This window comes from Aspergillus nomiae (assembly GCF_001204775.2).
Source record: "Aspergillus nomiae NRRL 13137 chromosome Unknown contig00608, whole genome shotgun sequence".
Taxonomy (NCBI): domain Eukaryota; kingdom Fungi; phylum Ascomycota; class Eurotiomycetes; order Eurotiales; family Aspergillaceae; genus Aspergillus; species Aspergillus nomiae.
Genome location: NW_015378663.1, coordinates 1 through 14,069, shown reverse-complemented (window position 1 = coordinate 14,069; position 14,069 = coordinate 1). Strand labels below are relative to the sequence as shown.

At 49.6% G+C, this 14,069-nt stretch overlaps 5 protein-coding genes across 5 annotated transcripts; all 5 read right to left on the bottom strand.

Annotated features, from left to right (window-relative positions):
• ANOM_011347 (DnaJ domain protein Psi) lies at positions 1-916 on the bottom strand (the record flags this gene model as incomplete). Its single annotated transcript, XM_015556603.1, has 2 exons — positions 453-916; positions 1-339 (listed from the first exon to the last, which is right to left on the bottom strand). Coding segments are annotated over exons 1-2 (487 nt in total), but the record flags the coding sequence as incomplete, so codon positions are not given.
• A 581-nt stretch (positions 917-1,497) lies between these two features.
• cp1 (putative carboxypeptidase S1) lies at positions 1,498-3,388 on the bottom strand (the record flags this gene model as incomplete). Its single annotated transcript, XM_015556602.1, has 4 exons — positions 1,498-2,568; positions 2,637-3,194; positions 3,252-3,278; positions 3,341-3,388. 4 exons carry the CDS (start codon positions 3,386-3,388, stop codon positions 1,498-1,500), a joined length of 1,704 nt encoding a protein of 567 aa, XP_015401346.1.
• A 1,066-nt stretch (positions 3,389-4,454) lies between these two features.
• On the bottom strand, positions 4,455-6,744 carry ANOM_011345 (putative geranylgeranyl pyrophosphate synthase; the record flags this gene model as incomplete). The annotated part of the gene is made up of 3 exons (XM_015556601.1): positions 4,455-5,979; positions 6,041-6,284; positions 6,336-6,744. The coding sequence occupies 3 exons, from the start codon at positions 6,742-6,744 to the stop codon at positions 4,455-4,457; spliced, it is 2,178 nt and encodes a 725-aa protein (XP_015401349.1).
• Positions 6,745-9,965: 3,221 nt separating this feature from the next.
• On the bottom strand, positions 9,966-10,556 carry ANOM_011344 (ribonuclease III domain-containing protein; the record flags this gene model as incomplete). Its single annotated transcript, XM_015556600.1, has 2 exons — positions 9,966-10,204; positions 10,262-10,556. The coding sequence occupies 2 exons, from the start codon at positions 10,554-10,556 to the stop codon at positions 9,966-9,968; spliced, it is 534 nt and encodes a 177-aa protein (XP_015401348.1).
• A 666-nt stretch (positions 10,557-11,222) lies between these two features.
• ANOM_011343 (lipid-binding SYLF domain-containing protein) lies at positions 11,223-13,237 on the bottom strand (the record flags this gene model as incomplete). The annotated part of the gene is made up of 2 exons (XM_015556599.1): positions 11,223-11,578; positions 11,626-13,237. 2 exons carry the CDS (start codon positions 13,235-13,237, stop codon positions 11,223-11,225), a joined length of 1,968 nt encoding a protein of 655 aa, XP_015401345.1.
• Positions 13,238-14,069: the final 832 nt, after the last annotated feature.

Sequence of the window (14,069 nt, the reverse complement as noted above, 5' to 3'; positions counted from 1 at the left end):
CCAGCATATCAAACAGATCCTCATGATCCATGCCAGAGCCGCCACCTTTGGCGAAGTTTCGGAAGATATCATCTGCAGAGCTGAACTGGAAGCCGCTGCCACCGCCGGGGCCAGTCGAGAAACGGAAGGTCCGGGCACCACCTCCTCCAGGCATGCCTCCGAATGAGAAACCCCCCGGCATTCCACCGTCAAACGGACTTCCACCAGCACCGCCAGCACCGCCAGCACCACCACCGGGCGGAGGAGCAGGGCCGCCCCGCATCAGATAGTCAAGGCCGAATTGGTCATAGATCTTGCGCTTTTCGGGATCGGACAAAACTTCGTAGGCTTGTGATACCTCTGTGAATGTGTTAGCTATTATCCAAAACCATTGAGGCAAAGGAAGCGTATGTGGAATTCCATGTTGGGGAAACACGGGAGGGGAAGGGGGGGGCCACGGATAAGTCACCTACCTTTGAACTTCTCCGATGCGGACGGGTTATCCTTGTTCTTATCCGGATGATATTTCAATGCGCACTTCCGGTATGCTTTTTTAATTTCGTCTTGTGATGCGTCGGGTTTGATACCCAAAGAATCGTACAGCTTAGTTTCTGCAACCATTGTGGGAACAATCGGTAATGAGTGGGGTAATTATGCAGTGAGATTGAGAACAAGCAAAAATCAACGAAACCCTAATTCAAGGGACCCAATGAGAATATAAGACAATGAAGTCGGGTAAGAGACCAGCTCGATGTCAGGCAATGTCGAAAGGTCTTCCCACCTCGACGGCAAGGAAGTAGGATCTCGAATGACGTAGAAGATTCGCGACCGAGTAAATTCTTGCCTTGAGAGAGAGAGTCGGCGTGAGAGATTATTCGGGGTGGTATGTGGAACGAGAAGTGAAAGACTTAAAAAGATGCACCGTAAACCGAAAGCGAATAAGCCGGCATTTAGCAAATGGAGACTGAGAGGAGGGTAGAAGGTGGCTTCATGTATCGTGCAGCGAGACGGCGGCATTCAGGTGACGACAGACCAGTCCCGATGGAGCAGCACTGTGACGTGTGACGTTGACCGCATAAGCCTCTCTGCCAATCGAAGGTTCGAGAAGGTTCGGATACCAAAAGTCCGTACTTTTTTCTGCCATAAGAACGGAGAAAACCATACTATCCCTAGTCTGAAAAGATTGTATCGATTGCACCCATCACGCTGGAGCAGACATTGTATACAGTACCGGTGGTTTCGTTGCATATCTGCTGCCTCAACTCGTTTGCTGGCAGTCCTTTTAGTCCCTCAATCACTGGATCCCACGGGAACTTTCTTTTTACGGTTTAGCCTAGTAGCCCCACGTCTTTCACATGATCCAACCATTCTGATGTAATACAGTAACTATAGTTAGTTAACGAACTAGTTACTGTGTACTATCATTCTATCTACTCTTCATAGGAATATTCTAGGTACAATAATATTGTCTGGTAGAAATACCAATACATGCTCAAATCTGGCCTGAGCATCTAATCATCATGACGAATCTATATCCACTACGATATAGTTCTTGATCACTGCAGTTCCGTTCACGACACTCGCAGTCTGCTCTTCCGTGCAAGTGCTGCCCAGCTCGAGAATGTAGCAAGTAGGCGCAGGGCTGTCAGGAACCGTGTTGGTAACGTTCCAGGTCGTAGAAGGCCCATGAGTGGAGTAGGTACTGTTCTTGGCGGTAGAGACCTTGCCCGTTGCAATGTCTTTGTTGAACAATGCACGGTGGAAGATCTCATACGCCGTCTCCGGCTGATATGCCGGCACCTCATGACCTGCTTCGAAAACGCGAGTGAACGAGAAGTTTCCGTACTGCCGTACCAAGCCACCAATATATGATGCATTGGTCTTCAGAGGGGCGTAACCTGCAGAGCGGAACTTGGCGGCATCCGAGTAATCCACCTTCAAACTTGCTTCTTCTCCCCCGTTCCAGGGGCAGGCGTAATCCCGATCGCCATATACTAAGGCAACTTTGATGCCGGAGTCTAGCACATATGCGATATCCTCCAAGTATCCGCGTACATCAGAGCGCGGGTAGTCACCTGTTGCGGAAAAGCCATTGTAGACGCTATCGACAGACTCGGTGAAATTGATCGGAACTCCGAGGGCTCCTTGGACCCAATGCTGGTTTAAGAAACCAAAGTAGTACGGAGGGGGGAAGGGATCGGGGTCGAAATGCGAAATATCATAGTAGCCTCGTCCAGAGTATAGCGAATACGGGCCCTCTACTTGGTTGCTGCAGTAATCGTTCGCTTTGGCACAAACCTTGTTAACGGTCGCGTTGTTGCCGTACATCTTGGGGTCTCCCTCTGCGGCCAACCGACGACATTCGATGATCTGATCCTTGCAGCCTCCGGGCTTGCTCCAAGCCTCCATCGCCGTATCGTATACGGTTTTGTTGATGGCCTCAATGCCATATGTATTATTGTATGCTATCTGGGGGTACGATGGCGACTGCACCAGGAGGTCGATGCAGCCATTGATAATTCCGAGGGTATCCAGGTGAATATAGTGAGCATCGTCTATTTCAATGGACCCGTTGGCAATCTTCTCATTCTGTTCTTGGAAGAAAGCAGTGAAAGATGGCCCGTACCGTCCTCCGTAGGCTCTGTCCAGATGCTTACTCGGTCATCGTGCGGCTTATACTCCGGAAATTCCGAGAACCAAGTCTGTGCAAAGGACCACAAAGCGCGGGCGGCGTTTTCTGTGGTATTGGCAGCGGTCGATTTGTTCTGGCTAGGGAAGGTGCCCACGTAAAACGTATTATTCTGCTCCGGAACACCGTCCGGATAGCTTGAAACATTCCACTTGCTCGTAAGCTGATCATAAGTACCATTGGTGGGGATATCGTAACTGAAGCCGACTTGATTCGGCTGATCAATGTAGAGCATATTCACATAGTTGTTCCATGACCACGGGTTGATTTCGGTGGTATTTGAGTCATTATTAACGCGGCATGGGCCGTTCTCCTGCAGCAGGCCGATCATCGAAGAGCTTCCTGGCCCACCATTCATCCAAATAGAAAGAGGGGCATTTCTAGGGTCATTCCTAGATTCAAAGAACCAAAAGAAGGTGTTGATGGGATAGTCTTGGTCTAGTGACACATCATTGAGAGTACCCGGGGGAAGATGCACGTAACCCGAATACGATTTGACGCCTGGGGTTGTTTCGCAAATACCAGGCTGACGAAAGTTCGGTTAGTATCAAACATGGGCAACACAGATGCATATAACACCTACTTCTTTGTACGAGATCTTAACACCTTCCTGATGCTTCGAATTGATGATCTTCAGGCCTCGGGGGTTGGGGGGAAATACTGGCCGGCGACGGCACCGACCAGGCCGGCAGTATGAATCACTGACTTAAGGGACGGCATGGGACGTGGTGGTGGCCCAAATCTCAACTCGGGAGCGAAGCTTGGGAGGGAATCGAAATAATGCGGGCGCCAGGGTGGATAATAGGGAGGCTTTATACTTAAATTCGGCCACCGGATGAACCTCAGAACTCCGCATCCTAAGTGAGGAGGCCTGTCTTATCACGGACCAGCCGGGCGGTTTTGGTGGATGCGAAAGCGACGATCAATGTAACAGTATCGGAGGAGATATTGTGATAAGGCGCGTCGATTGGCGGAGTACCAACAGACTCCACCTTGACCAGCACTAAAAACCAGGGACTAGGGCCTATGATGCAAACACAGGAGAGAAGGCCTCATTTTAGTGCCATCTCTAGGAATAAAGATCCTTTGTCTCTTCTAGGGACCCTGGGAGGTAACAAAGAATACTCACTTGATATTACTACTATGTATGTATTATGTATTGTGCCTTCCAAATTGTACATCCAACCAGTAGGGAAATTAAACTTATTTCTAAGGTTATTGACGGAATGGGTCTAGCTCTCTCCGGATCATCCATCGGAATGCCCAGGAAAATCCCCAACTTCCCTGTTTCTCTTCTTCACCTTGCCTACAATCAAAACCAGAAATAGTATACATGAGACACTAGGTCAACATGGGACGCTGCAGACATAAATGCTTCGAGTTATTGTACACATCGAACTCGGTAACATCCCACCATGTCCACCAAGCATCCTTGACGCTCATTGACAGACATGGTGCTTAATAGGCCATTATACTCCTGGTAAGGATGTCCTTTGTGTGAGAAACAATAAACGCTCAAAGTGCTGTTGACACAATCGGATAAGATATTGACTTTTTGCAAGGAGTAATAATCAGACACTAACGTACAACCCAGACATTTGAAGCAAACAAATCATCTCATTATTCATAACACATGTGAACATCGCCTTAGAACCATTACAGAAATGAGTGTCATATACATTAATCATCACGGATGTATAAAAAGGGAATAGGTAGGTAAGGGGAAAGGAAAAGGATAGAACAGTGTCATGCATCATAGAGCAAACACGTGCTCTCGAAACGTTTCTCACTCCTGAGTGGGAGCTGGGATATCACCCAGTGTCTTCACAAGGGCCTTGAGCCCGGGGTTTGTCTCTTCTGCGGCTATTTCTAGATCGCTGACAGTCTTCATGATGTCCCGGCCCAGCTGTCGGACCAAGTCATAAGTCGCCTGGAGGGCACCGCTCTTGTGCAGGAGCTCCAAAATCTGGATCTTGCTTTCGGCAGACAATGAGGCACCTTCGGCCTTCTGTCTAAAGATGCCCAGGATGATACTCTTGGCGGTAGGGTCTACGTTGCAGCACCTGACGACCGCATACGAGATTTTGCCGTGATCCAGATCTTCACCGAAGCCTCTTTGGTTGTTGCCCGTAAGCAGTCCCAGATACTCGTTGCGGATCTGGTACCATCGGCCGAATAATTGTGTGAGAAGCTCAAAGTCCAGGGCCGAGCCTTCCATGCTAGCGGACTGCATGAGACGCACCAACATGCGGAAGATAGATCCGGTCTTTTTATCGACCATCTCCAAATACTCCTGCTCAGTCGGGCATTGAAGAGAGAAGCGCCAGTTCAGCTCCCAAGACTGTCCGATAAAATGCGTTTCAAGCTCCTCCAGGAGGCCGTCAAGCATGCCGGGGCAGTTGAGCCCGTTCACGGTCTTGGCGACGCGGACGAACATGTAGGCAGCACTGTTAATGGACTGAGCGGGACCGAAGACAAGGTGAGCCGCAGTCTTTTGGCGCTGGAGAGATGATTGGTCCTGAATGTTGGCCAGGATCTCAGAACTGTCATGGAGGTCATTGACCACTTGCTTGACAAAGGTCAAAGGTCGGTTGGGAACTTGAAGCCAGGCATTAAGTGCAGAAACCAACTCCAGTTGCACCTCATTAGCCGAGATCGACCCGATGTAGTTTGTTGGCGCTAGTAGGGGTGTGGCATCAAGGTGTACCGCGGGGTGTTCTTCCCCATTGACGAGAGGGGTCCACACTGGTACTTCCTCGGGCTCATCGCCACCCTCTACATGGTCAACAACGCCATTGGCACGCACCTCCTCCTCCTCCTCTTCATTTTCTTCTTCATCATCTTCCTCGGACTCGTCCTCGTCGCTAGAGCTCTCCTCGTCCGACTCCTCATCACTTTCCTCTTCGGCGGTTTCCGGCACCGCGTACCGTGGTGCATTCGTGCACCAGTAGTGAATTCCACCAAGGGCAGCTTCCAGTACCTCCATCCATTTTCGCAGCTTTGGGGCGAGGTCTGGGTGGGCTTGGTATAACGCCTCGCGTCTCTTGACGAACTCCTTTTCATTTTCCAGAATGAGCTCTTTGGTCTTCGCACGCGCGTCATCCTCCGACATGTTCTGGTGCTGCATGAGGAACAATATCACATTCGCAACGCGACGTTTCTTGACCTCGAGCTTTTCTTTCGGCCAGCTGTAGTAGTCGTTGGTGAAGAACATGGTTCGCTCAGCTGCGTCCAGCGCATCTTTGACGATCGCCTGGTCCTCCTTTCCAAATCGAGTTCCGTGGGCAAATCCCATCAGGGTCCAGTAAACACTGTTGTACCAGTCAGAGTCTGTCTCACCTTATCGAACTCGGAGGCATGTGATAAACCTACTCAATTCCTGCATTCAGACGCCGACGGGCCACGTAGTCGTCGAGATTGGCACAATTGTCGGCGGTGGGGACATCCGGGGTAACAAGCCAGTTACTTCGGTAGCAGTCGATAATGTCAAGCCCATCTTTGTCGGTCAGTTCTCCCGTAACTTTCTCCAGGAGTCTCTTCCTGGCTTCGGCGCGGGGCGATTCAACAAGCTCTTCCGGCTTGTCTGTCGCGGGTGTGTTCTTGTTATCGGCATGGTCTGGATGAATGATCAGCTATAGGCTCGCATCTAGTAGCCAGGTCAACGTACCGTCATGGACATTTCCGAGTTCAGTCAAATAGGCGACGAGTTCCAACCTTTCGGGCATGCACTCTGGATACAAAAAGCTAGCGTAGTTTCCCACCGGGGAGGTTAGATAGCTGCTTTTCGACTTGGCCTCTTCGCTATCGAGGGTGGCCGTCAAGTCTTCCAAGAAACGATCGCTACCTCTTTGGGCCACATGATCGTATTTATGTATCCGTGCAGTCAGAGTGGTGAAACAGTCGTTCTGTTGCTGGACAGCAGCGTCTATGGGCTGCGAGTGAGTCCAAATCTCAATCGGCTCATTTACGGTTGGTGCATCGGAGGCCGCTTCGGACTGGGCAACAGACAAGACCCGGGAAGTACTTTTGCTTCTTCTCCTCTTGTGGGATATGAAATTGGAGTATTGTCTGAACATTGGTCGATGTGTTATAGAAGAAGATAAACAAACAAAGCAAGAGAAGGGGATATGCAGTTAGAAGTACAACGCCAAGCTGGCAACAACGTGCAAGTTCTTTAGGAAGATGAAGAGAGGAAGAGGAATTCGGGGTTTCTCTGGTATCCTATGGCCTGCTCTTTATAGGCAATGAGTCGTCGCAATTGGCGTGGAGGATTGAGCAAAGGCCATGATGCATGTAACTGCAAAAATTTTTTTTCGCCTAGTATCAACACAGCATTGACCAAGTATTGGCCCATTAGGGAGCTAAACAGTCAGCTCGAGGACCTACTTGCCGCAAGTAAAGTATGATATTAGGTCTAATATGCATGCTGTACGCTGATTGGGGGCTGCAGCGATTGTTTTGCTGGCGGATACTTTTTTCTCCATAGCTCATGTGGAGCCACGCAACGCTCACCGCTTCATCAGTTCGCAGCTGGTGGGTTTCGCCCAGCCGCCTCGTACAGTAGATGCGACGCCGTTTGGTTGTTATTGTTTAGTTGTTGTTGTTGTTGGCTCGCCTTCCTCGTCGCCTTACACCCTGGTCCAGTCGGTGTTGATGGGCTTTTCTTTTGGTTCGGGTGATGCTTCTCGCCCAATTGTGAGGCGATCTTGGCTCTATACAATCCCGGCAGACGATCCTTCGCACGTCGCAACCTCACAGCCACCACCACAACACTGGGGCAGATTGACCCTCTCACCCCAAGGCATCAATGGAAGACAGCCGTCTCGCGCTAATCTCGGAGAGTTTGATCACGATACCGCATGTCATATGAGCAGTTGATATGGTAACAAACGGCATGAATGGGGCATGCTTTTTAGTCACGCTACGAGAATGTCCGAATGAAGCGTTAGCGTGGAAAAAGCGGGCCCCCTCGCTTCTTAAGCAACGTTTTCGTTCTCTTCATTTGTCCCCAAAGGGTCAATTCCTCCTACCCTGTCTGTCTGGCGTCCTGTGCTGAATCGCCAGGTTTCACGCCTCTCTTCGATCCTCGATCGCGATCCGACGTCATCGGCCATTCCTTGCAACATTTTTCGGATCATTCTGAATACCCCGGGTTTGGTGTTTATCAATCGACATTCCAACGATTGCAATTCTATCGAACGGAGAAGGGTGTGCAGCATGATGGCTCATCATGCTCACCACCAGGATTGCAGTGCAGTACAGCAGTGCATGATCGACATCCCCCTCATGCGATAAACCCATAACGGAAATCCAGCGAGGCTAATGCGCGCGTCAAAGTCAATTTTTCGCCCTCTCACCCGAGCGCTATGACGTAGCAGGTATAGTCGGCAGTAAGAAGGAGTTCAAAGGTGACCCTCCTCTGATAACGCCGTTCACACCGCAGTGTATGTAGATTACTATCCTTGAGTACCCCGAGAGAGAGGCATTGCGCATCTAAATCCACCATCCCAACCTCATATGCGGCTATTGCGGCTCCGGAACCACTAGTATACTACTACCTTCGTCCCTTCATTAGGGGCTAATCAGACGACGATACGATACCTTTGAATCCTGCTATTCGGCCGAGTCGAGTAGTTTGACTACTAACTACTACTAGCACGCATATTCTGAGCTGTCCAAAATAGTATTGGATTTTGCAAAAAACAATAATAATACAGAATATAGGATTTCGAACAAGATAAAGAAAGTGGCGGGGCAAGGAGGGGTCACTTTTACTTCTCTTAACACAACCTTTTATAGAACCGATAATGCTTCAAAGTAAAAAAAAAAAAGAAAAAAAGAAAAAATCAAATACCGATTATAGATAGTACGAACTCCAGGTTGGCATTAAAGCGCCAACGGGTCCGCCGATCAACGAACGATCGGCATTCGGCTTTCGGATATAAAGTTTTCCTGGGATGGGACTTTTCCTTCATACATAGTGACATAGTTTACAAACCAACATACAACAAGGACAGCGATGAAGAAAGTCTAATCAGCCCCCTACGTGAACATTAAACCCTTTTTTTCAGTCTTGGGGCGGTTTTAGCAAGCCCGTACGTACCGTTTCGCCGTACATACATACATTGCGCAATCTGAGACAGGTTGGTTTTGTACGACGCGGTTTAGGAGCCAAGATTTGTCGGGTGGCGGTTTTGGTGTAACCTACTCAGTAAATCTTCTTTTTTTTGTGTTTACGATTGGGTTTTTGCTTTTTTGTTTTTCGGGGCAAAGAAGGTTAGAACTTATGTGAGTTTGTGGCTGGGAGGAGCTCTCTCTCCCTTACTTTTGGGGATACATTGGGGGGGGGGGTTTGTCATTGGTACCGAGGCTTGTCTTTTATTGGCGGTTAATCACGGCTTTGTTGTTCCCACGTGTTGTTTGGGTTTGATATATCTTTTTGGAGTGTCAAGGTTTATATAGTTAGGTGGTCGACTGGGTGCACTATTCCTACTAAGTATGCAGCCTTACATTTTATCATGAAAGCGGCCAATCACGAGAACCGATAGTGGAAACTTATAACCCTGAATAGTTCCTCTTGTCTATACCACTTCCCTTTAGGCAGCAGGGATATAGTTCGACATGTAGATACAGAAATCGAATGAATGGAGATTAGGCATGTTGAAGTGCCTTAAACGACAAAGAAACAGTAAACCAGTAACTACTACCGCAAACGACGTGTATCCCAGTCCCTGTTGAAGGAACCAAGCACAGTACATTTCCCTGAGAACAACTCTGTGGCCTGAAAACAACAAAGTAATTCTCTCCATGCCCCTTCAACCCCTCAGAGTCACGTTACGTAACCGCTCACAGAATACCAGTTGACAGTACCCAAAGATCAGTCTAACAGGAACAGCGGCAATTAGCATCTTCCCACCAACGCTGTATCCATCCCATTTTGACTGATCTCTCGCACGTCGTGTCTTCAGACGCCCCACAGGCCGTCAGGGTTCTCCGTGCGCCCTTGCCGTAGGTTATAAAAGCAACTAGAGGGCGCTTACACGACTGTGCAATAGCGAGATCCAGATAATACTACAAACATCAGATAGTATGAAATGATGTCACTGCGGGACAATCGTGCAAGCGGTCCCCTAGCTGCAGAGATACCCCACAGCAGGATCCAGGGAGCTCCCTGGCGGTATGTATTTCGTACTCCTGAAGTCACATTAATTTGCACAGCATGGTTCCCATGCTCTCATAAATAGAAGAAGGGGCGGGGTTAATGAAAACATTACCACTCATACAAGACTAGAAAGCTCTATGCAGGCCAAGCGAGACCCAACTCCGCCACCACGGATCGTACGGCTTGGATGTTCTCGCCGCTGTCGATGTAGACGGCGCCCAAGATGGCTTCAACAGTTGTGGCCATGACTTTGTCGGAGACGGTACCGCCCTGCGAGGGGTTGACGTAGAGGTAGCGGTCGAGGCCCTTTTGAAAGCCTGTTCTTGCTAGGAAGGCATTGCTGGCTTTGCTACTGTGGGTGTTGTTGATTTGTCCTGGTGGATTATGGGGTTAGTTTGTTGTCATGCGATGCGGGATAATGAGTAACCTACCTCTTGTTGCATGGGCCTGGTAGCCATCTTTGGTAAGGATTAGACGTAGGGCTGCGTCGCCGAGTTGGGCGAGGTCTTTGTGTCCGTCTAACCGGTGGGGGGTGATGATTCTCATGGAGCCAGGGGTGCAGAGGGCTTCGTAAACAGTTGCGGGGTTGGTGAAGGTATGTTTGGTCATTTGCTTGACGAATTGGATTCGGGTATCATCTGGGATGAGACGTCTGGACATGATGGCGTTTGTTCGGTGGTGAGTGATGGCTAGGGTCTGAGATGGGATGGTTGTTGCAGATGCCATGCTGGAGAGGGGGTTCATTGTTGGGCTTATTTATATTTGATCTTACCCCTCATCTGGGTTGAATCATGTGATGGTCACTCCGGCTGATGTGAAAAGAGACAATCGAGTAAAAACATGTTATAGATCTAATGAGCTACGGTATTATGGAAATTCGGAAGAGATTGTATATATTCAACATACAATTGTTTCATTAAGGACAATACTTCGACTCGGGACGCCGCCATGAGTAGGTAACAAAAGGGGATATAAAGAAACATCCAAAACGATATAACCAACATAGTCCATGTCCATGTTAACCCTTAGCCAAGGGATACTTCCAACACCCCAATCATCAAGTCGAGAAATATAAACAACCCATGACGCCCAAGCGTTCCATTCCGCATGTTCCAAATAAACACAAAAAGCACGCTAAAAGCAACAGCAAACAAGAGAGCAATATTTTAGTGGCTGTATGGGTAGGTGCAAATTACATAAGATAAGATGAGAGGGTACAAAGAAAAAAGAAGGAAAGAGGAAAGAAAGTAGGAGGCATGTGAAGTCTGGTGTCGAATACATATAGTGTGACGTTCGCGACGCCGCCATATACAGTGGGACGATCATCCAGGTGGAGGTATGTCAGGTAGTATGTACAGCAAACCGGAGGGAGCAATGAGGGGAGTAGAGCGTCTAGGCAAGTGAAGAATGCATTGCAGATTTGTAGTGATGTTCGGTGATGGTTGTTGAGTGTTCTAATTCCGTGGCGGTTGGTTTTGCGACGTCCGATGGGTGACGAGGCTGAAGCTTGGAAAGGGTGTTGCCGGTTATATCATCAAAAGTGTGGTAAGTGTCTTCGGTCTTCGAGGGACTAGTGCCGGTGACCGAAGCATCTTTGGCACTGAAGCCCCCATCCGACGCCGAGTCGGATGTGCCGACGGTCGAGATAGAATGAAATTCATCCTTGTCGACATTGTCATTCTGATGGAGGTGAGAAGCCTCAGTAGATGAAATACTAGACGCGTCGATCTTTACGTCCAGAGGCAGCTCTGCGAAGCTGTTTAGATCCGCCATTCCCAAGCTCGATACCACAGACCGCTTGCTAGGGGACGGAGGACCAGCAGTAGGTGAGACTGGAGTTGACATTGACCCATAGCCTCCCCGGTAGGATTTCGCGGCGGCAATGCAGGAGGAGTCCTCTTGGGGATTGTCACTAGTCGCGCACGAGTGAAGGTAGGTGATTGACGCTTGGGGCTCGTTGAGGTCAAATCTTCAACGGGCGAAGAAGGGAAACTGTCGCATTTCGTGACTGTGACACTGCTGACCTCGTGTATTTCAACGTCATCGTCCACTAGGCCATCGTCGCCGTCATGGGTGGCATTGTGAGAGTGCTCCACTGGGTGCTCTGGGATAATAGTTTCCCATCCACGCTCCTCATGATCCCATGGGTTTTTCTCCGAGCGTTCCGTAAAATCTCGATTACTCCGGGATGAGGCGCGGCTGATAGTAGTCGGGGCCGTCAGTGGGGGTTCGTCGGTTTGAGTACCTCTGTCGATACTGGAGTAGCTCTGTACACTAGCCCGCCAACTGTTGCGTGGTGAACTATCAACGCTGTGGCGGAAGGTCGAATAAATAGGGCTGTTAGGGCTGGGTCGAAATTCAAAGCTATCCACACGTGGACGAGTTTTGGTGCCGGCTTCGCGAATAAAGAGGCCCTCGGCCTCCAAAGCTTTGACGCCGAAAGGATCCGGGTCATCCGGAGCCGGAATTCCAAACTTGCCAGGAGGAGAAGAACTACCAGAGGTCGGTAGTACTTCTACATCCCCAGGAGTTGGTTCTCCCGGAGCAGGAACCAGACTTTCATCGACATCCTTATCGCCCTGGGCCGCCTTGACGGTCTGGATGAGGGTTTTAATCGATGTCGGAGGACGTTTTGCTTTCCCAGCCAAGATATCCGTCACGGATATGCGCTCACCATAGAAACGCTCGTTCTCGTCGGTGCGCTCAATAATGATCGTTCCATCTACCTGGACGCCTGCATACAGGCCTCGACTTTTCATGTAGGTCCATATGGGAGCTCGGCGCTTGTGAACCTCAGAGTCTAGTACACCTCCCATGCCCACTGGACCTGCGGCTGCGCTAACTTCCCCACCCAATGTACAGCGAACCTTCTTGAATGCTTCTAGCGCCTCATACGTATTGATCACGACCACGCAGTCATAGATATCAACGCCCGCTAGAAAGCCAATGCCGGCGGTATGAAGCATGATACCCGAGGGAGGACTCCATTCACCGGTCTCGGGGATTCTAGCCAAGAGGACGCCACTTCCCCCCGAGCCGCTGAGCCAGAGACCCGTACGCATCGTGGTAAAGATGGCGAGACCTTTAGCGCGCTGGATGACCTCCGTGGGGATCTTCTTTATAACTCGTTGCTTGCCCTTGGGGCGATCTATTTTGCCACTCTTCACAGCATCTGTGCTTTGTTTTTCGGCCTCATCATCGGCGTAGAAACCATCTTTGCAAAAGCTTCGTAATATGCGAGCTGCCTTGTCGCTTTCTCTGTCCAGGGTCATCGGCCAGAAGGCTTCGGCACCAACCTTATTGGACAAGCGATTCACAGGGTCCCCCAATTTGTCGAGAGTATGCCATGCCTTATCAAAGCCCTTTTTCGAGGTCCCTTTGGTCTTTTCCCAGATTGAGGGCGCCATTGTGACGATTTGGATTTCGCCTACCGTCTATGCGCCACACATAAAGAGGGCAAGTGAGGTGGACTGGACTGCGTTTTGAAAGGGACAGTACGGAAAGGAACTACCTCTATGGCTCGAATGCGGATATCTCAGGAGAGCTCAATGCGTCGAATGCAGTTCAACATGTAAGGCGATTGGCTGCCCTTGATTTCCTAATGCGACCTGAAAAATGTATGACGAGACAGTCGACGGGAACAGTGCGTCGCTGACACAGCCGCGGAATGCGTGGTAGAAAGGCACCGGAATGTTGCTCGACAGGCCCCGGGCCGTTGAATATATGGTAAAAAAAAAAAAAACTGGCAAATGTGGAAGTTTTGCCGTCGAGAACTAACATTGCGCAGCAGAGGAGAATAAAAGTCAGTTTTGACGTTCTTTGCTCCGTTCGATCCGTGTGTTCCAGACCCGCCGGTCAATGAGGTGGGTGGCGATGAGTCGTACGCATGAAAGGGAGAGGAACCATGGATCTTGCACGCCAAGGGACCATGGGAGAAGGGTCCAGCTTACCTCGGACAAATTCGTGAACAATAATCCAGGGCAACCCACGTCAATCAATAATCAATAGATCCCTGACAGGCACCAAGGGTTCAATCGTCAACTCCCCAAGGGATATGTTGGAAGTATAACCGATATAGCAACTGAGCAAGGAAGTATGCGGAAGGGGACCAAGGGACATATATTTATTAATCTAGCTTCGCGGTACACCCTAGGAAGTCGAAGAGACTGGGAGAAAGGATATCAAGACGGTGGTAGTAGTATAGATAGATGATGCGGAGAAGTCGTGATGATATAATTA